A 20093-nucleotide genomic window follows, 5' to 3' on the forward strand; every position below is an offset into this window, starting at 1 on the left:
CTTCTTCCGGTCCAGTTCTAATAACAATACCTAATACCTATGACATTGACAAATTTATATGTTGTAATAGCAAGCATGTAGTATACTTGCTTGAATGCCCCTGCTCCAAGCAGTATGTAGGCCGCACCACAAGAAGGCTACGTGATCGGCTCAGAGAGCATATCAATAATATTAGAAAGGGCTTTAAAGACCATTCTCTCTCACTACATTTTAGACGCCAGCATGGGAGAGATCCCTCCCTTTTGAAATTCACTGGAATCGACATTGTTGTCCCCCATTGGAGGGGCACTCATAAAACCCGGGCTGTTTCGCAGTTAGAGACTAGGTACATCTGTCAGCTAGATACTTTATATCCACGTGGCCTTAACGTCGAACTTGACGTAAACTGCTTTATTGACAATAGCTGAACACAAAGGGGTCACGCCTTTTTTCCCATCTTATGTTTTTTATGTAATTCTCTGTTTTATGTGATTATGGTTCACACTATGTATAATTTTGTTGTGGTATATGTAGTCACTGGCCCATGTCATGATTATTGCAATTATTATTACTTATTACTTTTTCCTTAATTACTCTTCATGTATGATCCCCCCTATTTTTGCTCCTTTTTTTGCTCCTTTTTAGAGGGATCTTTTATGAATTTCTGATCCTTTGATATAATTTTTTCGTTTTACCGTTTATTATAGTACAAGCATAATAAACTCATCTTTGTTCCTATTGGAACTATGAGTGTATTGGCATATGACTACGACGCTATTGCGTCTTTTAACCCGGCAAGTTTTCATGATATTGTCCTTGGTTGCATTATATTTTTCCCCTTTCACTTGTTCCATCATTCACTAATGATATGACATATCTCTTTGTACTAAATATATATCTGTCTTATCGCTGTAGTATCTGTTGTCTCTCCTGTTAATTCCGGATTGACACACAGACTTCTGAGAGCTACGACAAAATGGCGCCTGGCTACTGCGCATGCGCCTTTTGGTCTTTTTAGCTCTGATTTGCACGCCACGGCGTACACCGGTTCTTTCCTCTGAGGATGTGCTTGGCACGTAACGCGTAAGGAGGAACCTGCGCACGCCTTGACGCCACGCCGTCGGAGCACTGGGGAGCTCCGGCGGCCACTACATCTGACAGGACGGTTAGTCTTGTTCCGCCTTCACTGCTAGCTTTCATGTTTATTTGCTAGCGGTGTGCATTTTCATATATTTACTCTGGATGCATCCTGTTTTATTTTATTAAATGCTTTTTATTATATCTTACCATGGGCTTTTCTTTTCATGAGGAGTATCTCCTCCTAGATGCCGCTGATATGAAGTGAAGGAGTGGTGGTATTCTTTGGTGGAGCTGTGACTGCTTCCTTGCTGTCTTGTGGAACGTGTGCTTCCTTGATCTGGGGATCTTCATTGATCCGGGGATTACATCTACCTCTGTTCCCTGACTACATCTTCAACTCCATCTCTACCACAGTGCATACACCTCTGATCAGTGTGTATGGGCATTTGAAGTCGTCCTTCTTTTTTGAGACTTTTTTTTGGCCTAGGGCCTTTCCCCTCCCTCCCCCCCTCCCCCTTTTTTGTGGACTTATTTTTATTGACTTTATGTGCGTTGATTTTTGATTTTTTGTTATTTTCTAGCGCTGCACTTTTATTTACATTTATGTGAGGAACTCTTTTGGTTGTCCTATGTGTTTCAGCTGCTCGTCCTTTAAAGCGCTCACTCATTTTCATTGATTTATACGTTTATTTACCATTATATAGTTTGTAGCAGCTTTTTCTATTCTATCGAATCATGGGAGATATATTTGATATCAGAGCCTCTAGGATGGCGATCTCGGATGACATATACACACTCTCTCATGAATCCAATGACCTTAAGGGCATTTTTCTACATTTAAATAATCTCACTACCTCTGAACTTAAAACCATATGGGATGTCTCCTTCTTAGAGAGGTACATCAAAGAACAGATGGTACCTAGAGCTCTCAGATGGAGCATCCCACCTGATGCGGACGATTCTGTCACCCTTTCAGAGTGGTACCAATTTTTTAACTCGGTTGGTATTGAGTTGTTAAAATTTCTACTAACTAGAAAGAAGAAAAAATTGAGACTTTTGGATAATGAGATCAGTCTGGTTAAAGATAAATTGGTACCATTTATGAGTACGGAAGACTACACATTAGAATCCAATAAACTCAAAAAACATTTAGAGGATATCGATAACGAACAAAGAGTTAAGAAAAAGAAAAAGTATATTCGTGACAGCAATGACTATAACTCTAAATTGGTATTTAAGTGGCAACTGTCTCCCGAGGAGTTGCCACCTATTCCTACACCTTCTGTACCAGTACAGCCACCTTACTCACAACCCCCTAAACATAAGCGGGCTAAAAAGAGGTTTAACCAACCTTGGGTTGCACCTCTAGTTCCATTTATACCTACCCAGAATAGGTTTGAACCATTATCATACATACCTGAATCCAACATAGGCCCCAGGGACTCGAGATGGCACCCACAGGGTCACTCTATGCCCCATCAGCAAGCTTATCCTGGCTCTCATTACAGAGACTATCAGGATGCTCCACCTAGACAGGGTCACTATAGAGGCCCACCCCAATCTAATAATTATAATAGCCCCTACAGATCTAATCACCATGGCGGTCCTCCTTCTAAGGGGAATTATTACCCCAATCACCATTACCAACAATCAGGAACGCCTAGGAATGCTGGTCCTTCTAGACCATCCAACGGGTCCTATCCACCTCCTCTTAATAATGCAGTTCCCCTTATGCCACAGGGACCCCAGAATTATTACCCTCATGCTCCACAACCTGCGCATTTTTTAGGGACTGGTCAGGGGACAAAAAGAAACAAAGAGGGAAAAGAGGAGGAAGGAGAACGCATGTATACCCCCAAAAAGAGGAAATATTAAAAGGTAATGGAATTTTTAATCTCAGTAAAGTTGATCTCACTGGGGATGAGATCAAACTACTTGACAAAGGTCTCAAGTTTGCCCCTACCAGATACCTTAACAAATTTGAAGCTTTCATAGATGTTCACAAATTTTCTAGGAAACTGTCCATCAAGAGATATTTCCTCTCTAACCCCATTAGCAGGGAACCTGTCGCATCCAGTCACTCTAATTTGAGCAATGCTTCCACCTTCAATCCACCACCCCAAGCCAACTCTGCAGTGGGTCTTTTCCGTGAGCAGGTTCTTAGGGATTTGAACAGTCTTCCCACCAAAAAATACCACACTGACTTTTCAAGTAGAAAGGCTATGAGCTCTCTCTTGGAGAAGAAAGATTTGGTTATCCGCCCAGCGGATAAGGGTGGGGGTGTAGTCATTCTGGATAAGCAATATTATGTGGATGAGGTGTACAAAATTCTGAATGACACCACCACTTACCTACCTTTGAACACAAACCCTATTTCAAATTATAAGAAATCTCTCAAGAGCATCATCAATTCAGGGTTTGATAACAAGATCATTAACCAGAAAGAAAAGGCTTTTCTATGTCCGAAAGTACCCAAATTACCTATTTTGTACATTTTACCCAAGGTACATAAGGATGCTGTACACCCTCCAGGAAGGCCTATTGTAAGTGGGATCAATTCCTTGTGCTCCAAGATTGGAGCTTACATAGATCATTTCCTCCAACCTATAGTTGCTCTTACACCATCCTACTTAAAGGATACCAAGCAAGTATTAAACACTATACAAGATGTGGCCACTTACACCACCACTTACTTGGTTACTGCAGATGTGGAAGCTCTGTACAGTAGTATTAGCCACCACGAAGGGTTGCAGGCAGTTGAATATTATTTAAAAAATCATAGCTCCCTAACTACACCACATACGGGTTTTATCCTTGAACTGTTGGATTTTGCTATGAAAAAGAACTATATGTGGTTCAATGGTAATTTTTATCTGCAGATTAAAGGTGTGGCTATGGGGGCTAAGTTTGCCCCCAGCCTCGCTAACCTCTTTATGTCATACTGGGAGGAGGAGGTCATTTATGCTAGGGAGTGGCCTGAATTATCCTTCTATAAGAGGTATATTGATGACGTCCTGCTATTATGGAATGGCAGTGAACAATCTCTTATTAACTTTTTTGGGACACTGAATCACAATACTAGTAACATCAATTTAACATACACCTATAGTATGATGGAAGTCAATTATCTGGATCTAGTTCTTATGAACGTTGGAGGTAGGATTGTCACCAAATCTTACTTCAAACCTTCCGATCGGAATAGTTATATTCCTCTTGATAGCTGTCACCATCCAAACTGGCTTTCTAACATCCCTAAAAGCCAGTTCCAGAGGATCAGGAGGAATTGTACCGACCTGAAGGATTATCATTCACAAGCTTTAATTCTGAAGGATAGATTCATTGAAAAAGGCTATAATACATCCACGCTTGATGGCACCATTAATATGGTTGCAGATATGGGAAGGGAACAACTTCTTACATCTAACCCTAAATCCCCCAAGAATTTAGTATGCCCCTTCATCACCACCTTCTCCATCCAACATAGATCTATCCGTCACATCATTAAGAAGAATTGGCAAATTCTGAGAGCTGACCCCATCCTTAGCAAAATCTTACCTCACTCACCAGAGGTTATTTTCCGTAAGCCGTCTACTTTGAGAGATATTATATCTCCCAATGTGATTAATCCCCCTACTAAACCACTAGCACTGTTTAACTTTAAAGGTTTCTATCCGTGCAATAAATGCATAGCTTGCAAAGTGGATGGCATTAGGAAAAAGAAAATTACTGCTTTCCGGTCCAGTTCTAATAATACCTATGACATTGACAAATTTATATGTTGTAATAGCAAGCATGTAGTATACTTGCTTGAATGCCCCTGCTCCAAGCAGTATGTAGGCCGCACCACAAGAAGGCTACGTGATCGGCTCAGAGAGCATATCAATAATATTAGAAAGGGCTTTAAAGACCATTCTCTCTCACTACATTTTAGACGCCAGCATGGGAGAGATCCCTCCCTTTTGAAATTCACTGGAATCGACATTGTTGTCCCCCATTGGAGGGGCACTCATAAAACCCGGGCTGTTTCGCAGTTAGAGACTAGGTACATCTGTCAGCTAGATACTTTATATCCACGTGGCCTTAACGTCGAACTTGACGTAAACTGCTTTATTGACAATAGCTGAACACAAAGGGGTCACGCCTTTTTTCCCATCTTATGTTTTTTATGTAATTCTCTGTTTTATGTGATTATGGTTCACACTATGTATAATTTTGTTGTGGTATATGTAGTCACTGGCCCATGTCATGATTATTGCAATTATTATTACTTATTACTTTTTCCTTAATTACTCTTCATGTATGATCCCCCCTTTTTTTGCTCCTTTTTTTGCTCCTTTTTAGAGGGATCTTTTATGAATTTCTGATCCTTTGATATAATTTTTTCGTTTTACCGTTTATTATAGTACAAGCATAATAAACTCATCTTTGTTCCTATTGGAACTATGAGTGTATTGGCATATGACTACGACGCTATTGCATCTTTTAACCCGGCAAGTTTTCATGATATTGTCCTTGGTTGCATTATATTTTTCCCCTTTCACTTGTTCCATCATTCACTAATGATATGACATATCTCTTTGTACTAAATATATATCTGTCTTATCGCTGTAGTATCTGTTGTCTCTCCTGTTAATTCCGGATTGACACACAGACTTCTGAGAGCTACGACAAAATGGCGCCTGGCTACTGCGCATGCGCCTTTTGGTCTTTTTAGCTCTGATTTGCACGCCACGGCGTACACCGGTTCTTTCCTCTGAGGATGTGCTTGGCACGTAACGCGTAAGGAGGAACCTGCGCACGCCTTGACGCCACGCCGTCGGAGCACTGGGGAGCTCCGGCGGCCACTACATCTGACAGGACGGTTAGTCTTGTTCCGCCTTCACTGCTAGCTTTCATGTTTATTTGCTAGCGGTGTGCATTTTCATATATTTACTCTGGATGCATCCTGTTTTATTTCATTAAATGCTTTTTATTATATCTTACCATGGGCTTTTCTTTTCATGAGGAGTATCTCCTCCTAGATGCCGCTGATATGAAGTGAAGGAGTGGTGGTATTCTTTGGTGGAGCTGTGACTGCTTCCTTGCTGTCTTGTGGAACGTGTGCTTCCTTGATCTGGGGATCTTCATTGATCCGGGGATTACATCTACCTCTGTTCCCTGACTACATCTTCAACTCCATCTCTACCACAGTGCATACACCTCTGATCAGTGTGTATGGGCATTTGAAGTCGTCCTTCTTTTTTGAGACTTTTTTTTGGCCTAGGGCCTTTCCCCTCCCTCCCCCCCTCCCCCTTTTTTGTGGACTTATTTTTATTGACTTTATGTGCGTTGATTTTTGATTTTTTGTTATTTTCTAGCGCTGCACTTTTATTTACAATAGTATTTTAATAATCAATTCCTTATTAATGATATTAAACAGTAAATTATTCTTGTTCTTACCTCCAGCTACAAGGCCAGACTCCCCCAGCTGTATTGCGACGCCAAATCCTCCAAGCTTGACTGGGGCAGAGTTTTCTTTTGAAGCAAGGAGTACACAATGAGGCTACACAAAAAAATAAACACAGAAATGCATTACTTGCCCAATATCACCAACAGCAGCTATAATGTCTATCAAAACTATTTGAAAAATTACATTTGTGGACTCCAATTTCCCCAGAATGTATTTTGGTATCTCTGCTTCCTGGAGGTAGAGGAATAATTCTAGGGCAATCATTTGCTGTTAAAGTGGTATTAAGCCCAAAAGCAAACATATTGCATCTTATCAATTCTTCAATGTGGTGGCTGCATTCGTTTTCTATTTTAGGCTTTTGTTTTTCACCTGGGGATCCAGCCCATAAGTCTGTGTATTTTTTTTAACAAACAAGCTGTCCTACAGATGTAGCAGTTAGGGGGTGTCTCTGTTGTTTCTTCATCCAGAATGGGGGCAATCTAATACAGGAGCTGTGTTTCTGACCAGCTCACCATGTGAAAACAGAGGGAAGAAAGCTTAAAAAAGAAAAGTAATGCAGCCAACACCTGTAAGGATTGGTAAACTGCAATAAATCACATTTTTGGTTTTGGGTTAATCCCACTTCAGCTCCAAGCTCATTAGTTGTAAGGGTTTTAATATGTTGTCTACAATTTTGGATATTGTAGTATTTTGTCTTTTACACAATTTTGAGGCTTGACATATTTGGTACTTATTTACTCAGCACAGTGGCAGCTTCTAATTTTACAAAACATTAGAGATTATATTGCATCTGCGTGCATTCAAATTAATGTTACTATTTTTTTTTTTACTGAAAATATAACTCTGAAACATTTCCACAAACATTATTTGGCATATACAACGGTGACTACCATTTTTATAACCTACTGGTCTTTTGCTTTCATAAAATTCAGTTTTGGGGGTCTTAGTAATTTTTTAAAGTGATTGTAAAGGCTAAAGGTTTTTTTACCTTTGTGTGTTCTACGCATGAGGGTAAAAACCTTCTGTGTGCAGCAGTGCCCCCGGTCCCCTCAATACTTACCTGAGCCTCATCACGATCCAGTCATGTGAACGACAGCCTCGGCTGTCCCTGGCCTCTGCCTCCTCATTGGCTGAGAAAGCAAGCAGGAGCCATTGGCTCCCGATGCTGTCAATCACAGCCAGTCAGCCAATGGTGGTATGGGGGGGGGGGGGGGGGGGGGGAGTAGGGCCAAGCCATGGCTCCGTGTGGGAATGGACACAGGGAGCAGGAAGTGCTCCTATAGCAAGCTGTTTGATGTGGGGACACCTGACAGGAGGGAGGGGCCGAGAAAAGGAGGATCCAGGTTGCTCTGTGCAAAATCACTGCACACAGCAGGTAAGTATAGCATGTTTATTATTTAAAAAGAATCGCTTAAAGCGAATAATTTGCATTTTAATGTGTATAATGTTTGCTGTAGTGTGAGGTCTAAAGCATGGCACATGAAGATATTTTTTGGCATTTTTTTCCTGCAAATTCTAGAACAAGCAGGACATTTGATGGTTATACCATGTTCGGGTCGATAATATAAGAGGGAAATGTTGATCATTTTTAACCAAAGTCCAGCAGACTACTAGACATGGAATTGTACCCCAAATGTAAAAAAGTTTCCAAAAAAAGTCTATACAAACATTCTTCAATTTTCAGAAAACTACCAATTTGTTTTTCTTCAGTTACTTCACTTGTCCAGTATGTTTCTTTTGTTAGAAATGCATTACTGATCCTGGACAGGAAGTGTCACATGTTACGTTGCAAACAGATAGATGGTATTTGAACAATGAACATGGATAATGACTGACATAAGAATAAAGAGATCATACGCTCATCACCACAAGCAAACCAGAGAATGTACACTCCTTTCAGATTCATTATATAACAACGCAGACATTTCAACATCATTCCTTGCAGAGAGGTAGACCTTACACAGCAGATTTGAGGCATATGAAGAAGGAAGCAGAAGTGTGATAAGATTTTTTTTCACGATTATGGACTCACCCAAAGAAAAACTGAAAAGCTGCACGAAGATCTTTTAGAATTATCAGCTTAAAAAGGTCAGTAAGTTTCCTTTCTTAATTATGTAAAAATGCACTGATACATTATATAAGAATACCAAAACAGGAATGCTCCTACACCCGGTATGACAGTGCAAGACTGTCACTGTGGAAATGGTCAGGAAAAGGACACAGGGCTTGCACGTTTGCTGAGTGCAGGACTAAGGAGTATCGATTTTGCGCGGAGAAAACTGCTTTTGCAGCTTTCTCTGGATTTAGTATTTCCAGATGGGGATCTGTAGTTTGGAGATTCAAAAAAGTCTTGGGCAGGATGGAATCCCCAAGTCAGTGTCAAGGTTTTGTGGACTACCAGCAGGCTGTGTGCCTAGGTGCACACAGCTCATATAATGATGGGCATGTGAGAACAGTTGGAGGAGGTGGGAGTTGGAGATGCTGCAGTTGCTTCTGTTGGAAGACAGAGCCTTGTCATTAGAGCTGGAAATTCCTGTTGGGAGACTGCTGCCTGAGTGAGGGGGATTCCATGCATAAGGACTGGGAAAGGCTGTCCAGCTACAAGAATCCGGGAGACCAAGAGAGGGTCTCGGAGGCTGAGGAGCCCAGTGAGTCCAGGGGGCTGGAGGGAATCCAGAAATCTCTGGTGGGAGCAAGCTTGATGTACTGGGAAAACCCTGCCAAGATGCCACACATGGGACCTGAACAGCAATGTCACCTAGGCTGAGAGCCTGAATAGCCAGTGGTCTAGGAGACCAAAACAGAGCAGTACTGCTGACCAGACAGCCAAGTAGTTTGGCCTTTTCCAGTGTTAGTATTTTGCTGAAGAAGAACCCCTGCATGGGAAACTTTGTGTTAGACTTTTATTTTCTGCTATTTTAACCGCTTGCCCTCCTGAGAATTTACCCCCTTTCTGACCAGGCCATTTTTTTACGTTACGGCACTGCGTTACTTTAACTGACAGACAATGCACCCAAATAAAATTTATGTCCTTTTTTTCCCCACAAATTGAGCTTTCTTTTGGTGGTATTTGATCGCCTGTGCGAAAAAAAAAAAATCTAATTTTGTCATACATTTAAGCCAAAATGTCTTTGCTAAAAAAAAAAAAAAAATCCCAATACATGTAAATTAAATGATTTACGTGAAAGTTTTAGAGTTTACAAATGGTGATATAGATCTTGGAATTTTTTTTTTTTTTTTACACTAGTAATGGCGGCGATCAACGACTTAAAGCGGGACTGTGACAGGCATTCTGACACTGGGGGGAATTGACTTGGTGTCACTGACATCCCCAGTGACACCAATACAGTGATCAGTGCTATGCACAGCCATCCAAAGCAGTGTGCCCGAGCTGACGAGGAGGAGAGCTGTTAGTAAACAAAACAGTTCTCCTCCCCGTCGATCGTTGGAAATCAGCGGGCGCCGGCGAGTAATATATATACACGTGATTTTGCGCACACGTGCCGCCCTGTAGCAGTATTTCTGCTATAGGGCAGACGGGAAGCGGTTACTGAAAGTGGGCTACCAAGTCCTTAATACAGTTCCTGTCTGGCATGGACTCACTTAAAAAAGCATCTACCACAAGAGCTAAACATTCTCCATATCATACCGGATATTATTCATTTAATCCTGTTTTACCAAATAGGCCTGCATTTTTGTTTGGATATGTGACGCTGAAAGAAAACCAGAAGGAAAAAAAAACCCCCAATATAAATTTTTAATTTTCCAGTGTCTGTTAAAGTCGCATTCAGAGTAACATTTTTGGTAAGTGTAAATGGTAGGGAACGGTTCTGCACCTCCTGCCCCAGTATTACTGTCACCTGGACATCAATACAATTTGTATTTTTTTTTTTTTTTTTTTCGAAGATTGGTGAAAAGGTAGAATTACCTTCACCCTAAAGCGTATCTACCCCCCTCCCCCCCGAAAAGAAAAACAAAAATGCAATATATTGCATCCAGTTTAACAGTCCCTCCTTAGAAAAGGTGGCTGCATTAGTTTTCATTTTTCAGGCTCCCCCTTTTTCTACTAATAATCATGAAAATAACACCCTTCCTGTCTACATTCATTTCTCATGATATCTATGGAAGGCGCCATGATTGTCACACAAGCTGGACTTCAAACATGTCCACTTTTGTTCATCTCCACTCCCATGGTGGATTGACTGGATTAGCAATTTACAAAGCAGAGACAACATTGTTTATGCTGTCTTTTCAGCTCACAGGAAATGACAAGGGCATTGCATTTCTGGCAAATCAGATATTTCTGTACTTGTAGAAAATGTTCTTAGATGTGGTTACATTGGTTTTCTTTTGTACTTTTTTTTTTTTTTCTTGTGGCTTAGGTCTGGTAAGCTGCATAAATTCTACAGCTTCTACAGTTTTTTTTTTAATATTAATTCACAATGGTGTTAGAGCCACAAAGCAACGAATGTAATGAATCTTATTGATGTTTTACATTGGCAGATTCATATGCAGAGAATGTTTGGTTAATGTAACATGCACGGCCTTATAAACATGCCCTAAAGAATGGGTGCTCAACCTGTGGACCTCAAGCTGACCCCCATCACACCTCAGCCTTTGGGAGTCATGCTTGTAACCTTGTCAGCCTTGCAATGCCTCATGGGACTTGTAGGTCCACAACAGCTGGAGGGCCACAGGTTGAGCACCCAGGCCCCAAAGGATTACTGGTAAAATGCATCATTACCTTGAAAAATACAGAAATTACCTCTTTGGTAGTAAGGACTAACAAAAACCATCTTCACTGTGTCACAAGTCTGCCTGCATGCAGGTACAGTTGTGGCCAAAATTATTCAACCCCCAATGCTGTAAAGGGGTTTAGGGACTATAGTGTACATTTGGAATTGTATTCAGAATCAAATCCTACAAGGACGTTGTAACTACCCAAATGCAACTAAAATGACATCAATTGTTTATGTAATACAGTAGTAAATGGTTCTTATGTGGTTTCTTCATTGCCACAATTATTCAACCCCTTAAAGACTACCACTCTGAAGAACAGAGGTTCATACAGGTGCTTTCCATCAGGTATTGAAAACACCTGTGGATGTCACCGAGCAGCAATCAAGCATAATAAGCACCAATTAGGCAGCTTTAAAATGACTGTGATACTCAGCTCCTTCTAGACATTTACTGGTGTGGTTACAAACATGGTGAAGGCAAGAGAATGGTCCAGGAAGACAAGAGAAGAGGTGATTTCTCTTCACAGGAAGGGCAATGGCTATAAGAAGATTGCAAAGATGTTAAACATACCAAGAGACACCTTAGGAAGCATCATTCGCAAATTCAAGGCAAAGGGCACTGTTGAAACGCTACCTGGTCGTGGCAGAAAGAAGATGCTGACTTCGACTGCTGTGCGCTACCTGAAGCGTAGAGTGGAGAGAAGTCCCCGTGTGACTGCTGAGGAACTGAGAAAAGATTTGTCAGATGTGGGTACAGAAGTTTCAGCCCAGACAATAAGACGCACACTGCGTAATGAAGGCCTCCGTGCCAGAACTCCCAGGCGTACCCCCTTGCTGTCTCCAAAGAATAAGAAGAGTCGACTGCAGTATGCCAAAAGCCATGTGGACAAACCACAAAAGTTGTGGGATAGTGTTCTGTGGACTGATGAAACAAAATTAGAACTGTTTGGGCCCATGGATCAACGCTATGTTTGGAGGAGGAAGAACAAGGCCTATGATGAAAAGAACACCTTGCCTACTGTGAAGCATGGTGGAGGGTCAATCATGCTTTGGGGCTGTTTTGCTTCTGCAGGTACAGGGAAGCTTCAGCGTGTGCAAGGTACCATGAATTCTCTTCAGTACCAGGAGATATTGGATGGAAACGTGATGCAGTCCGTCACACACCTGAGGCTTGGGAGACGTTGGACCTTTCAACAGGACAATGATCCCAAGCATACCTCCAAGTCCACTAGAGCATGGTTGCAGAGGAAAGGCTGGAACATTTTGGAGTGGCCATCGCAGTCACCAGACTTAAATCCGATTGAGAACCTCTGGTGGGACTTAAAGAAAGCAGTTGCAGTGCGCAAGCCTAAGAATGTGACTGAACTGGAGGCCTTTGCCCATGAAGAATGGGCGAAGATACCCGTAGATCGCTGCAAGACACTTGTGTCAAGCTATGCTTCACGTTTAAAAGCTGTTATAACTGTAAAAGGATGCTGTACTAAGTACTAAGATTGAATGTCACTTGGGGGTTGAATAAAACTGATAATGCTGTGAGCACAGAAAAGACATTTGTGGTTATTTCATTATAACTGTTATGTTATATTTGTCTGACCTACAAGTGCCTCTTTAATGTAAATGTAAGCAAGATGACTGAATGATCAAAAGCAATGTCAAACTGGCCAAAACACTCAATTTCAGTGGGGGTTGAATAATTTTGGCCACAACTGTACCTTCAATTCTGTAGATGTCTAGAGCAGAAGTTCTCAAATCAGACCTAAGGCTTCACTGGAAATTCCAGCTACTCTGTGCTTTCAGCAGTTACATACTCCTGTGTTACAGAGAAGATTGGCAAAATGTGTGCACTGCTGAGGTCTGAGGACAGTTTTTAGGAATTTGTAAGATAGAACCTTATTTCTACAAATCTGTAATATTGCTCCTTTTTGATTGTTTTGCCATGCTTTAGTCCATTTACTGGCAATATTCATCTGTAGTTAGAAGAGTTTCCAGAATCTCATCGCATCTAAGCTGTTCACTTGTTCTTTGCTCTGTGGCCAGGCGGGTACACAGCCCAGGAACCCACTCTATGTATACACTCCGCTTCAAACAATGGACCACACATGACTTCACAAAAATCCAACAGGTTTAAATGATGGACAGCACACACTGCATACTTTCACATTAGGTTTGCCCTCTGTGTTTCACACATCTAGAGCTTAAATTCAAACCATATATGGGCAAGGCTGAATGTACCAAAGCTGATCAACGATCAACTTTGGTACAACCAGCCTGTCGGATTTACCATGCGATTACTGCTAGCAGCTATTATAGTCTGTAGCAGTAATTACCAAGTTCTCCCGGAGGGGATGGCTCCCCTCACCGGAAGAACACACTGGCTTCTTGGGAGGGATTCCCCATCAACAATGACTGTGTTGGAGGAATCGAGTGATTTTCTTTCTTGCAAAAAAAAAAAAAAAAAAAAAAAAAAAAAAAAAAATTGCTCCATCTATGGCCGGCTTTAGTTGTAAACGTGCCGGATCTTTGCGAGGTCACTGTTGTGTGACCTATTGTTTGAAGCTGAAAATCTATCTACAGTGTACAAAAGTTCTAAATGGGAAGGGATTGGCTAAAAATTGGTTTAAAAAAAGTATTATCATCAAACTTAAAATCAGGGAATTTGAGAGTTATTTTTTCCAGCTTCCTCTGATGAAAATAATGGGTTGAAATTGGTTTTGGGACAATATTTGTGAATTTTTCATAAACTCAAAAGATAAATAATTCCTATAAACTGGTAAATGTAGCTTCAAAACAGATTATGCTGGGTTATTAAAAAGCAATATAGAAATGTGGGGAAATTGTCCATGCCAACTACTGTATATACTGTAAATAGGTTCAAATATAAGAAAGTATATTTAAACACCTTTTAACCTTTATAAATGGTGAGCAGGATTTGGCTCCCAAGCTCCCAAATGATCAGATCAAACAGTTTGTGGTACTCAAACTGTCGCATTACTTCTAAAAATCAGACACAGTTTTATGTCTGCCTATGTACCCTTCTGCTGCCACAAGATTAAAAAAATCATTTTAGACCTGAACATTACACAAAATCCCCAAACATTATATATTTTCTGAAATCAGAGACCCTAGAGAATATAATAGTGGTCGTTCCAATTTTTTATGTCGCATGATATTACCACACAATTTCAGTAAATAAATACAAGTTAGTTAATTTTAGGGCACAAACAAAAGCAATAAATCACTGATTTTTTTTGTAAACTATAAAAGATGAGGTTTCAGCGAGTAAATAGATATCAAACCTGTCAAACCTTAAATTTGCGTGCGCTCGTGAAATGGTGACGAACTTCAGTACCCTTTATTATCTATAGGTGAAGCTTTTAAAGCCCTTTCTAGGTCATCAGTTTAGTGTTACAGAGGAAGTCCGGTGCTAGAATTATTGCTTTCATTCTGGCGTACGCGGCAATATGTAACATGTACATCACAATCGACGTTTTCATGCGTAGGTGTCCCGGCGTGTGCTTTTACATTTGTACGTGTGCACATGTGGGGGGTGGCTCAATTTTTTTTTGGGGGGGGGGGGGGTATGTTATGTGCTTTGGTGTACCCTTCATTTTTCAAAATTAAAAAAAAAAAATTTCTACTTTTTTTTTTTTACTTTTTTTTCCCCCCCCCCCCCCATCACGTAGGGGACAATGTCCCCTATGTGATGATTTTTTTTGGTGACAGTTTCTCTTTATGGAGACATCCAAGGTCTAAAAGACCCTGGATGTCTCCCCTCTGCTCCCCTGAATGTAATGAAGTGCACAATCTTTTCCAGCCTCAATTGCTGGGAATCTCTGAACGGGGACCCATTGGGGAGGGGAATGGACGTGTTCACTCTCCTCTAGCCACCAGCGGTGGTGAGTCGGTCCCAGGCCCGCCGCAGATGGGCAAGCAGAGCCCAGGAGACAGTAGGCAGGGGGAGCTTTACACAAGGGGGGTGGAGAGGCTGGCACTATGTGGGAGAAATCTACGGCAACACCTGAATGCTTCCACCTGACAGGTGAGCCCTGCTGCTTGCGCGCAGCAGAACTTAAGGTAAAAACAAAACTACCTGCCCGGTACTACATGTCCCGGGCGTCGGGCATAAAATGAAAGCACGGAAAATATAAAATGATGCTTTGCTGATGACGACTATAGCAGTTTTAATTTATAGTACTTAGTGCCAATAGAGCTACAGGCCAGCTGCTTTCTTTTTCATTCAGACATTAACTGGAATCAATCAATACTGCACCTAGTGACTGCTGTCCCTAGATTTAAAAGTCAGTAGTTCATTACTTTATCATCTATGCATTCTCAGCTACTATTTTATTATTTTATCTTTTGTGAAATAAACAAAGGTGTACTCAACAGGCTTAAACCTCACTATCACACATAGTTAACTACTTTTGGTTTAGATAATGGTTTTAAATGTGTTGTGAAGTAACATCATTTTATATATACAGTATATAAAAATATACAGCATTACAGTTTAGCAATAATAAATTAGATACACCCTTTTCTCCACTTTTTCCCTTCAGAAATTGGATCCAATCTGCACACTGCAAAGACTGCTAAACTATTGTGATAATGAGGCCTGTCTAAGCAAGCCTGGAAAATCAGATTGTTGGGGGGAAGAGAGCGCTGAAATCCTATAAAAAGGTATGTGTCTTCATAAATTTGAGAGTATGGTTTATAACTATATAGCAAGGTATAATTTTAAATCTTAAAAGAAAAACGCAGGGATAGGCAAAAAAAAAAAATCACCCGTTAGTAGCATCAAAAAGGCACCTGAATGGATCAAATAAGCATCAAAACACGTATGCAGAAAAAACATCCAGACTGTGTTTCTATCGTGAGAACTAGCCCTTATTCAAATACAGATGGAACCATAAAAGACAGGACGACAGTAGAACGCATGACATTTTTTATAAATGGTCAGATTAATAGGAAGCTCTACAGAAGCTTTTCTAAACTTAAATATGGGGTAATCAGAGGACATGAAGCAAAACAAGTAGACATGCTTGAATCAGAATGTCCATCTACTTTTCACTGCTCAGGATTGGGTAATGTAGAAAAATAGCAAGAGTGCTTCCTATTACAGGCTGCCAAGTTAAAAATGCGCAAATAATCAAGTCGATGCCTTTATTGCACAAATAATTATGTATCCTGCCAATTAATAATATGTCCTGCTCTTCAACTAAGCTTAAAGTTAATGTCCAACCAAAACTAAAAGGGGGGGGCTGGGGAGGGGTTAGAAGGAGCTTCAGTTATAAGTGTGATTACTAAACTGGGTCAATAGTAGTAATATGAAAAATATCTGCCATATTTGGGTTTTTTTTTAAATTAAACTATACATTTTTTTAATTGATCATTTAAGTACAAAATATGCTTTCACAAAGTGAGGGACAGTGGTTGCACTTTGTATGCTAGTAACGTGAGCGAACGTTTAGATGGCTGATGCTAACCTTGTTTTGTAGGAACTCTATTTTCAGGTAGTGAAGTGAATTTCAACCAACTGCCAATATGGTCATATAAGATAATCAAAAAAATTTATTTTCTTTTAACAGGTAGAAAAATGTATCCTACTTCAAATTCTAATGGCTTGACGCCTGGAAATCAAAACTACCATATGGATAATTTCACTAAATATTCCAATAACTCCACCATAACAGACAATTCTTCAACATGTTCAATGGATGAGACATCACTTGGTGCTGCTTTGGTGGTTTTTTATGCTTTAATTTTTATTTTGGGATTGTTAGGCAACATGTTGGCCTTATATGTGTTTCTGTTCATCCACAACAAAAGAAACTCTGTACAAATTTACCTCCTCAATGCGGCAATAGCTGACCTGCTACTGATTTTCTGCCTTCCATTCCGAATTATATATCACATCACCCAGGAGTGGAAACTGGGAGTTGTATTCTGCAAAATTATTGGCAACTTATTTTACATGAACATGTACATTAGTATTGTACTTTTGGGCCTCATCAGTATGGATCGCTATATAAAAGTTAAAAAGTCACAGCGAAGACGGAAAGTTTCAAGAAGGAAATGCAGTATTCAGATCTGCTGCAGCTTGTGGGTGGCAGCCATTTTTTCTGGACTCCTCCATATTGCAACACAGTCAACGAAGAACCAATCAAATGAAAATGTTTGCTTTCATTATACAAACAGGAAAGATGCAGTTTGGCAAGCAGCATTTAATTACTTTATTGTAGTGATCTTCTGGATAGTGTTTATTATGCTGATCCTATCATATGTGAAGATAGGCAAGAACCTTCGCAAGATTTCCAGAGAGCGTGCCTACCTACCAAATGCTGGGAGATATAACAGTACAGCTTACAAATCATTTTTTGTCCTTTTCATCTTTACCCTGTGCTTTGTACCTTATCATACCTTTAGGATTGTATATATTACAACACAGCTGCAAAATATTTCATGTTATTGGATAGAGCGAGTTCACAAAACAAATGAAATCACATTGGTGTTTTCAGCTTTCAACAGCTGCTTGGACCCGGTCATGTATTTCCTATTGTCTAGCAGTGTCCGTAAAACAGTGTTTCGCTTGCTCTGTAAAGGGAGCCGGGATAGTAGCAGGAGTGAAAGCAACACATCAGACCTCCATCATGGATATACTCTACCTGACAGTGTGCCCACTGTATACTCTCAGACTGCCACTCCTCTTAATCAAAGAAGAATCATCACAAAACAAAGTGAAAATAAGTAACAAAAAATGAATTTGAATTACTTTTGATAAAACCAGGGTATCGATTTAATTTTCTAAAAGACATCCACATCTCTCTTACCTCTGCTTCCTATTCTTCAATTAAACATAAAAAAATGCAGAAACTTTTTGAAGAACCCTCATACTTTAAAGTAGAACTAAAGACAAACCTTTTTTTTTCCATTATGGACAGAGTAATGGAAGGGTATAACCCCTGTAAGGTTTATTTTTGGCATTCCACTGTGGAGATTTCCCTTCACTTCCTTTCCCATAGCCAAAACAGGAAGTGAGAGAAAATCCCTCTAAAATTAGGGAATCCCCATTGTCACCAGAGCTGGTATCCCCCATTGGAAGATATCTCCAATATTCCTGGTTTGGGGACAACCCAAAATTTGGTAATTTCTCTTAGTGATGACAATAAGCAGATAAGAGAGAGAGAGATTTCCCTATCAGGGGCAGAGATGACAATAAAACCTGACTGGTGTTCTAATCCCTATCCACTCTATCCAAAACTAAAAAAAAAAAAAAATCTTACCTTTAAAATCTTACCTTTCTGGGTGTAACAACCAGAGGTGAACATAGCCTTTAAAGTGGAAGTAAACTCCCACAGCACACTTATAGCTACAGGTAAGCTTATAATAAAGCTTACCTGTGGGTACAAGGAATATCTCCTAAATGTGCACCAGATAACGAGACATCCAGTGTTCCTGCAGCCGATGACATCACCGGCGCATGCACTCTGAAGAAATGGCATACCTGTCTCGTTCCTTCAGAGCTCTGTGCCGTGGCCAAGTCTCCTGGGAGTGATGTCATCGTGGCTCAGTCAATCAAGCAGCCAGAGCCCACAAGCCCGGAAGGATGACCAGGTGAAGATGGAAGCCCTGTCAGTGGTTAAAGTGCACCACTGGAGGACTTTGTTCTAAGGTATGTCTTTCAGAATGTGCTTTCATCGCATTATTTTGCAGGGGATTTTTTTTTTTTTCTAAATTTTTTTTTTTTTTGACGGTTAACTACAGCTTTAAGTGCAGTAACCCAAGCAAGCAATAAGGATCCATCATGAACCAGACTGATTTTTGTGAATTCTGAATAGTTATTACTATGGACCACTGCAAAATAATCTAAATGTGTAATAAAGTAAAAAAAAAGTAAATATTTATATTTCCTGCAGCCCGTGTGTGAAAACTCAACCAAGATGCAGAAATCTTGCCCCCCATCATATGTTGTGGTTCCTCCCACAGGTTCATAAGTCCTGCAGTGGCATACTTGACAGTGGAAGGAACCACCGCATGCAGCAGATTAACCAAAAAATGCTAGTTCCTATGTTTTTGGAGCTGGCTCTTACAACGTTGTCCTGTACTGACCACAATCACATTTATCTACCAGCATTACGCAGTGTTATATTTTTGTGAAAAAACATTTTAAATGAATTGGAGTAACTGATGGGAAAAAATGGAAATAAAAATGCTTTATACAGTTGCTGATCAGACTTGTGTATTTTAGAGAATACCTTGCTAGAAATTAATTTGCCATTTTTAAAATCGGGTATATCTTCTTTTTGATCCCCATTATCTTTGAGAAATGACCCATTTTCTTCCAAAATTCAGACTACCTGGTATTCTGCTGTAGCGCTAAAAGCAGCGTAAAAGCAGCAAAAGCGGAAGCTCCGCTAATTTTCCTCCTCCCCCCCCCCCTCCACTGCCATATTTGGCACCTTTTTTGTTGGGGGGCGGATACCTGTTTTTGAAAGGTACCCGCTCCCACTTCCGGCTCAGGTCGCCGTGGCAACGTGAGCCGGACGTTCGGCCCCCTCCCGCAGTCTCCTGGGAACCTTCACAGGTCCCAGAAGACTGCTGGACCAATGAGAATGCACAGCAGGACTCACGCATGTGCAGTGGGCACCCGGCTGTGAAGATGCAAGCCTGGTGCCCACAGCTGTGATGCCGACGCAGGGGAGAGAAGAGGCCTGGTGCCCACAGTTGTGATGCCGACGCAGGGGAGAGAAGAGGCAGAGAAGGGACTGCGTGGGTAAGCACATCGCTGGACACTGGGACAGGTGAGTGTGTGTTTATTAAAAGTCAGCAGCTACAGTTTTTGTAGATGC

At 40.7% G+C, this 20093-nt stretch overlaps 2 protein-coding genes across 10 annotated transcripts in view; one reads left to right on the plus strand and one right to left on the minus strand.

Annotated features, from left to right (window-relative positions):
- CASK (calcium/calmodulin dependent serine protein kinase) overlaps window positions 1–20093 on the minus strand; it is a 325007-nt gene that overhangs the window by 245414 nt on the left and 59500 nt on the right. For all 9 annotated transcript variants that reach the window (XM_089673937.1, XM_089673942.1, XM_089673939.1 and 6 more), the window contains exon 4: window positions 6499–6601. In XM_089673937.1, the coding sequence (XP_089530063.1) occupies window positions 6499–6601 (103 nt within the window). The remainder of the gene's footprint in view (window positions 1–6498; window positions 6602–20093) is intronic.
- On the plus strand, window positions 8361–19468 carry GPR34 (G protein-coupled receptor 34). The gene is made up of 3 exons (XM_089673934.1): window positions 8361–8596; window positions 15804–15924; window positions 16833–19468. The coding sequence occupies exon 3, from the start codon at window positions 16841–16843 to the stop codon at window positions 17993–17995; it is 1155 nt and encodes a 384-aa protein (XP_089530060.1). The 5' UTR covers window positions 8361–8596; window positions 15804–15924; window positions 16833–16840; the 3' UTR covers window positions 17996–19468.

The sequence above is a fragment of the Staurois parvus genome, unplaced genomic scaffold, assembly GCF_062004578.1.
Source record: "Staurois parvus isolate SC_StPar_1 unplaced genomic scaffold, SC_StPar_1.0 ptg000145l, whole genome shotgun sequence".
NCBI lineage: Eukaryota > Metazoa > Chordata > Amphibia > Anura > Ranidae > Staurois > Staurois parvus.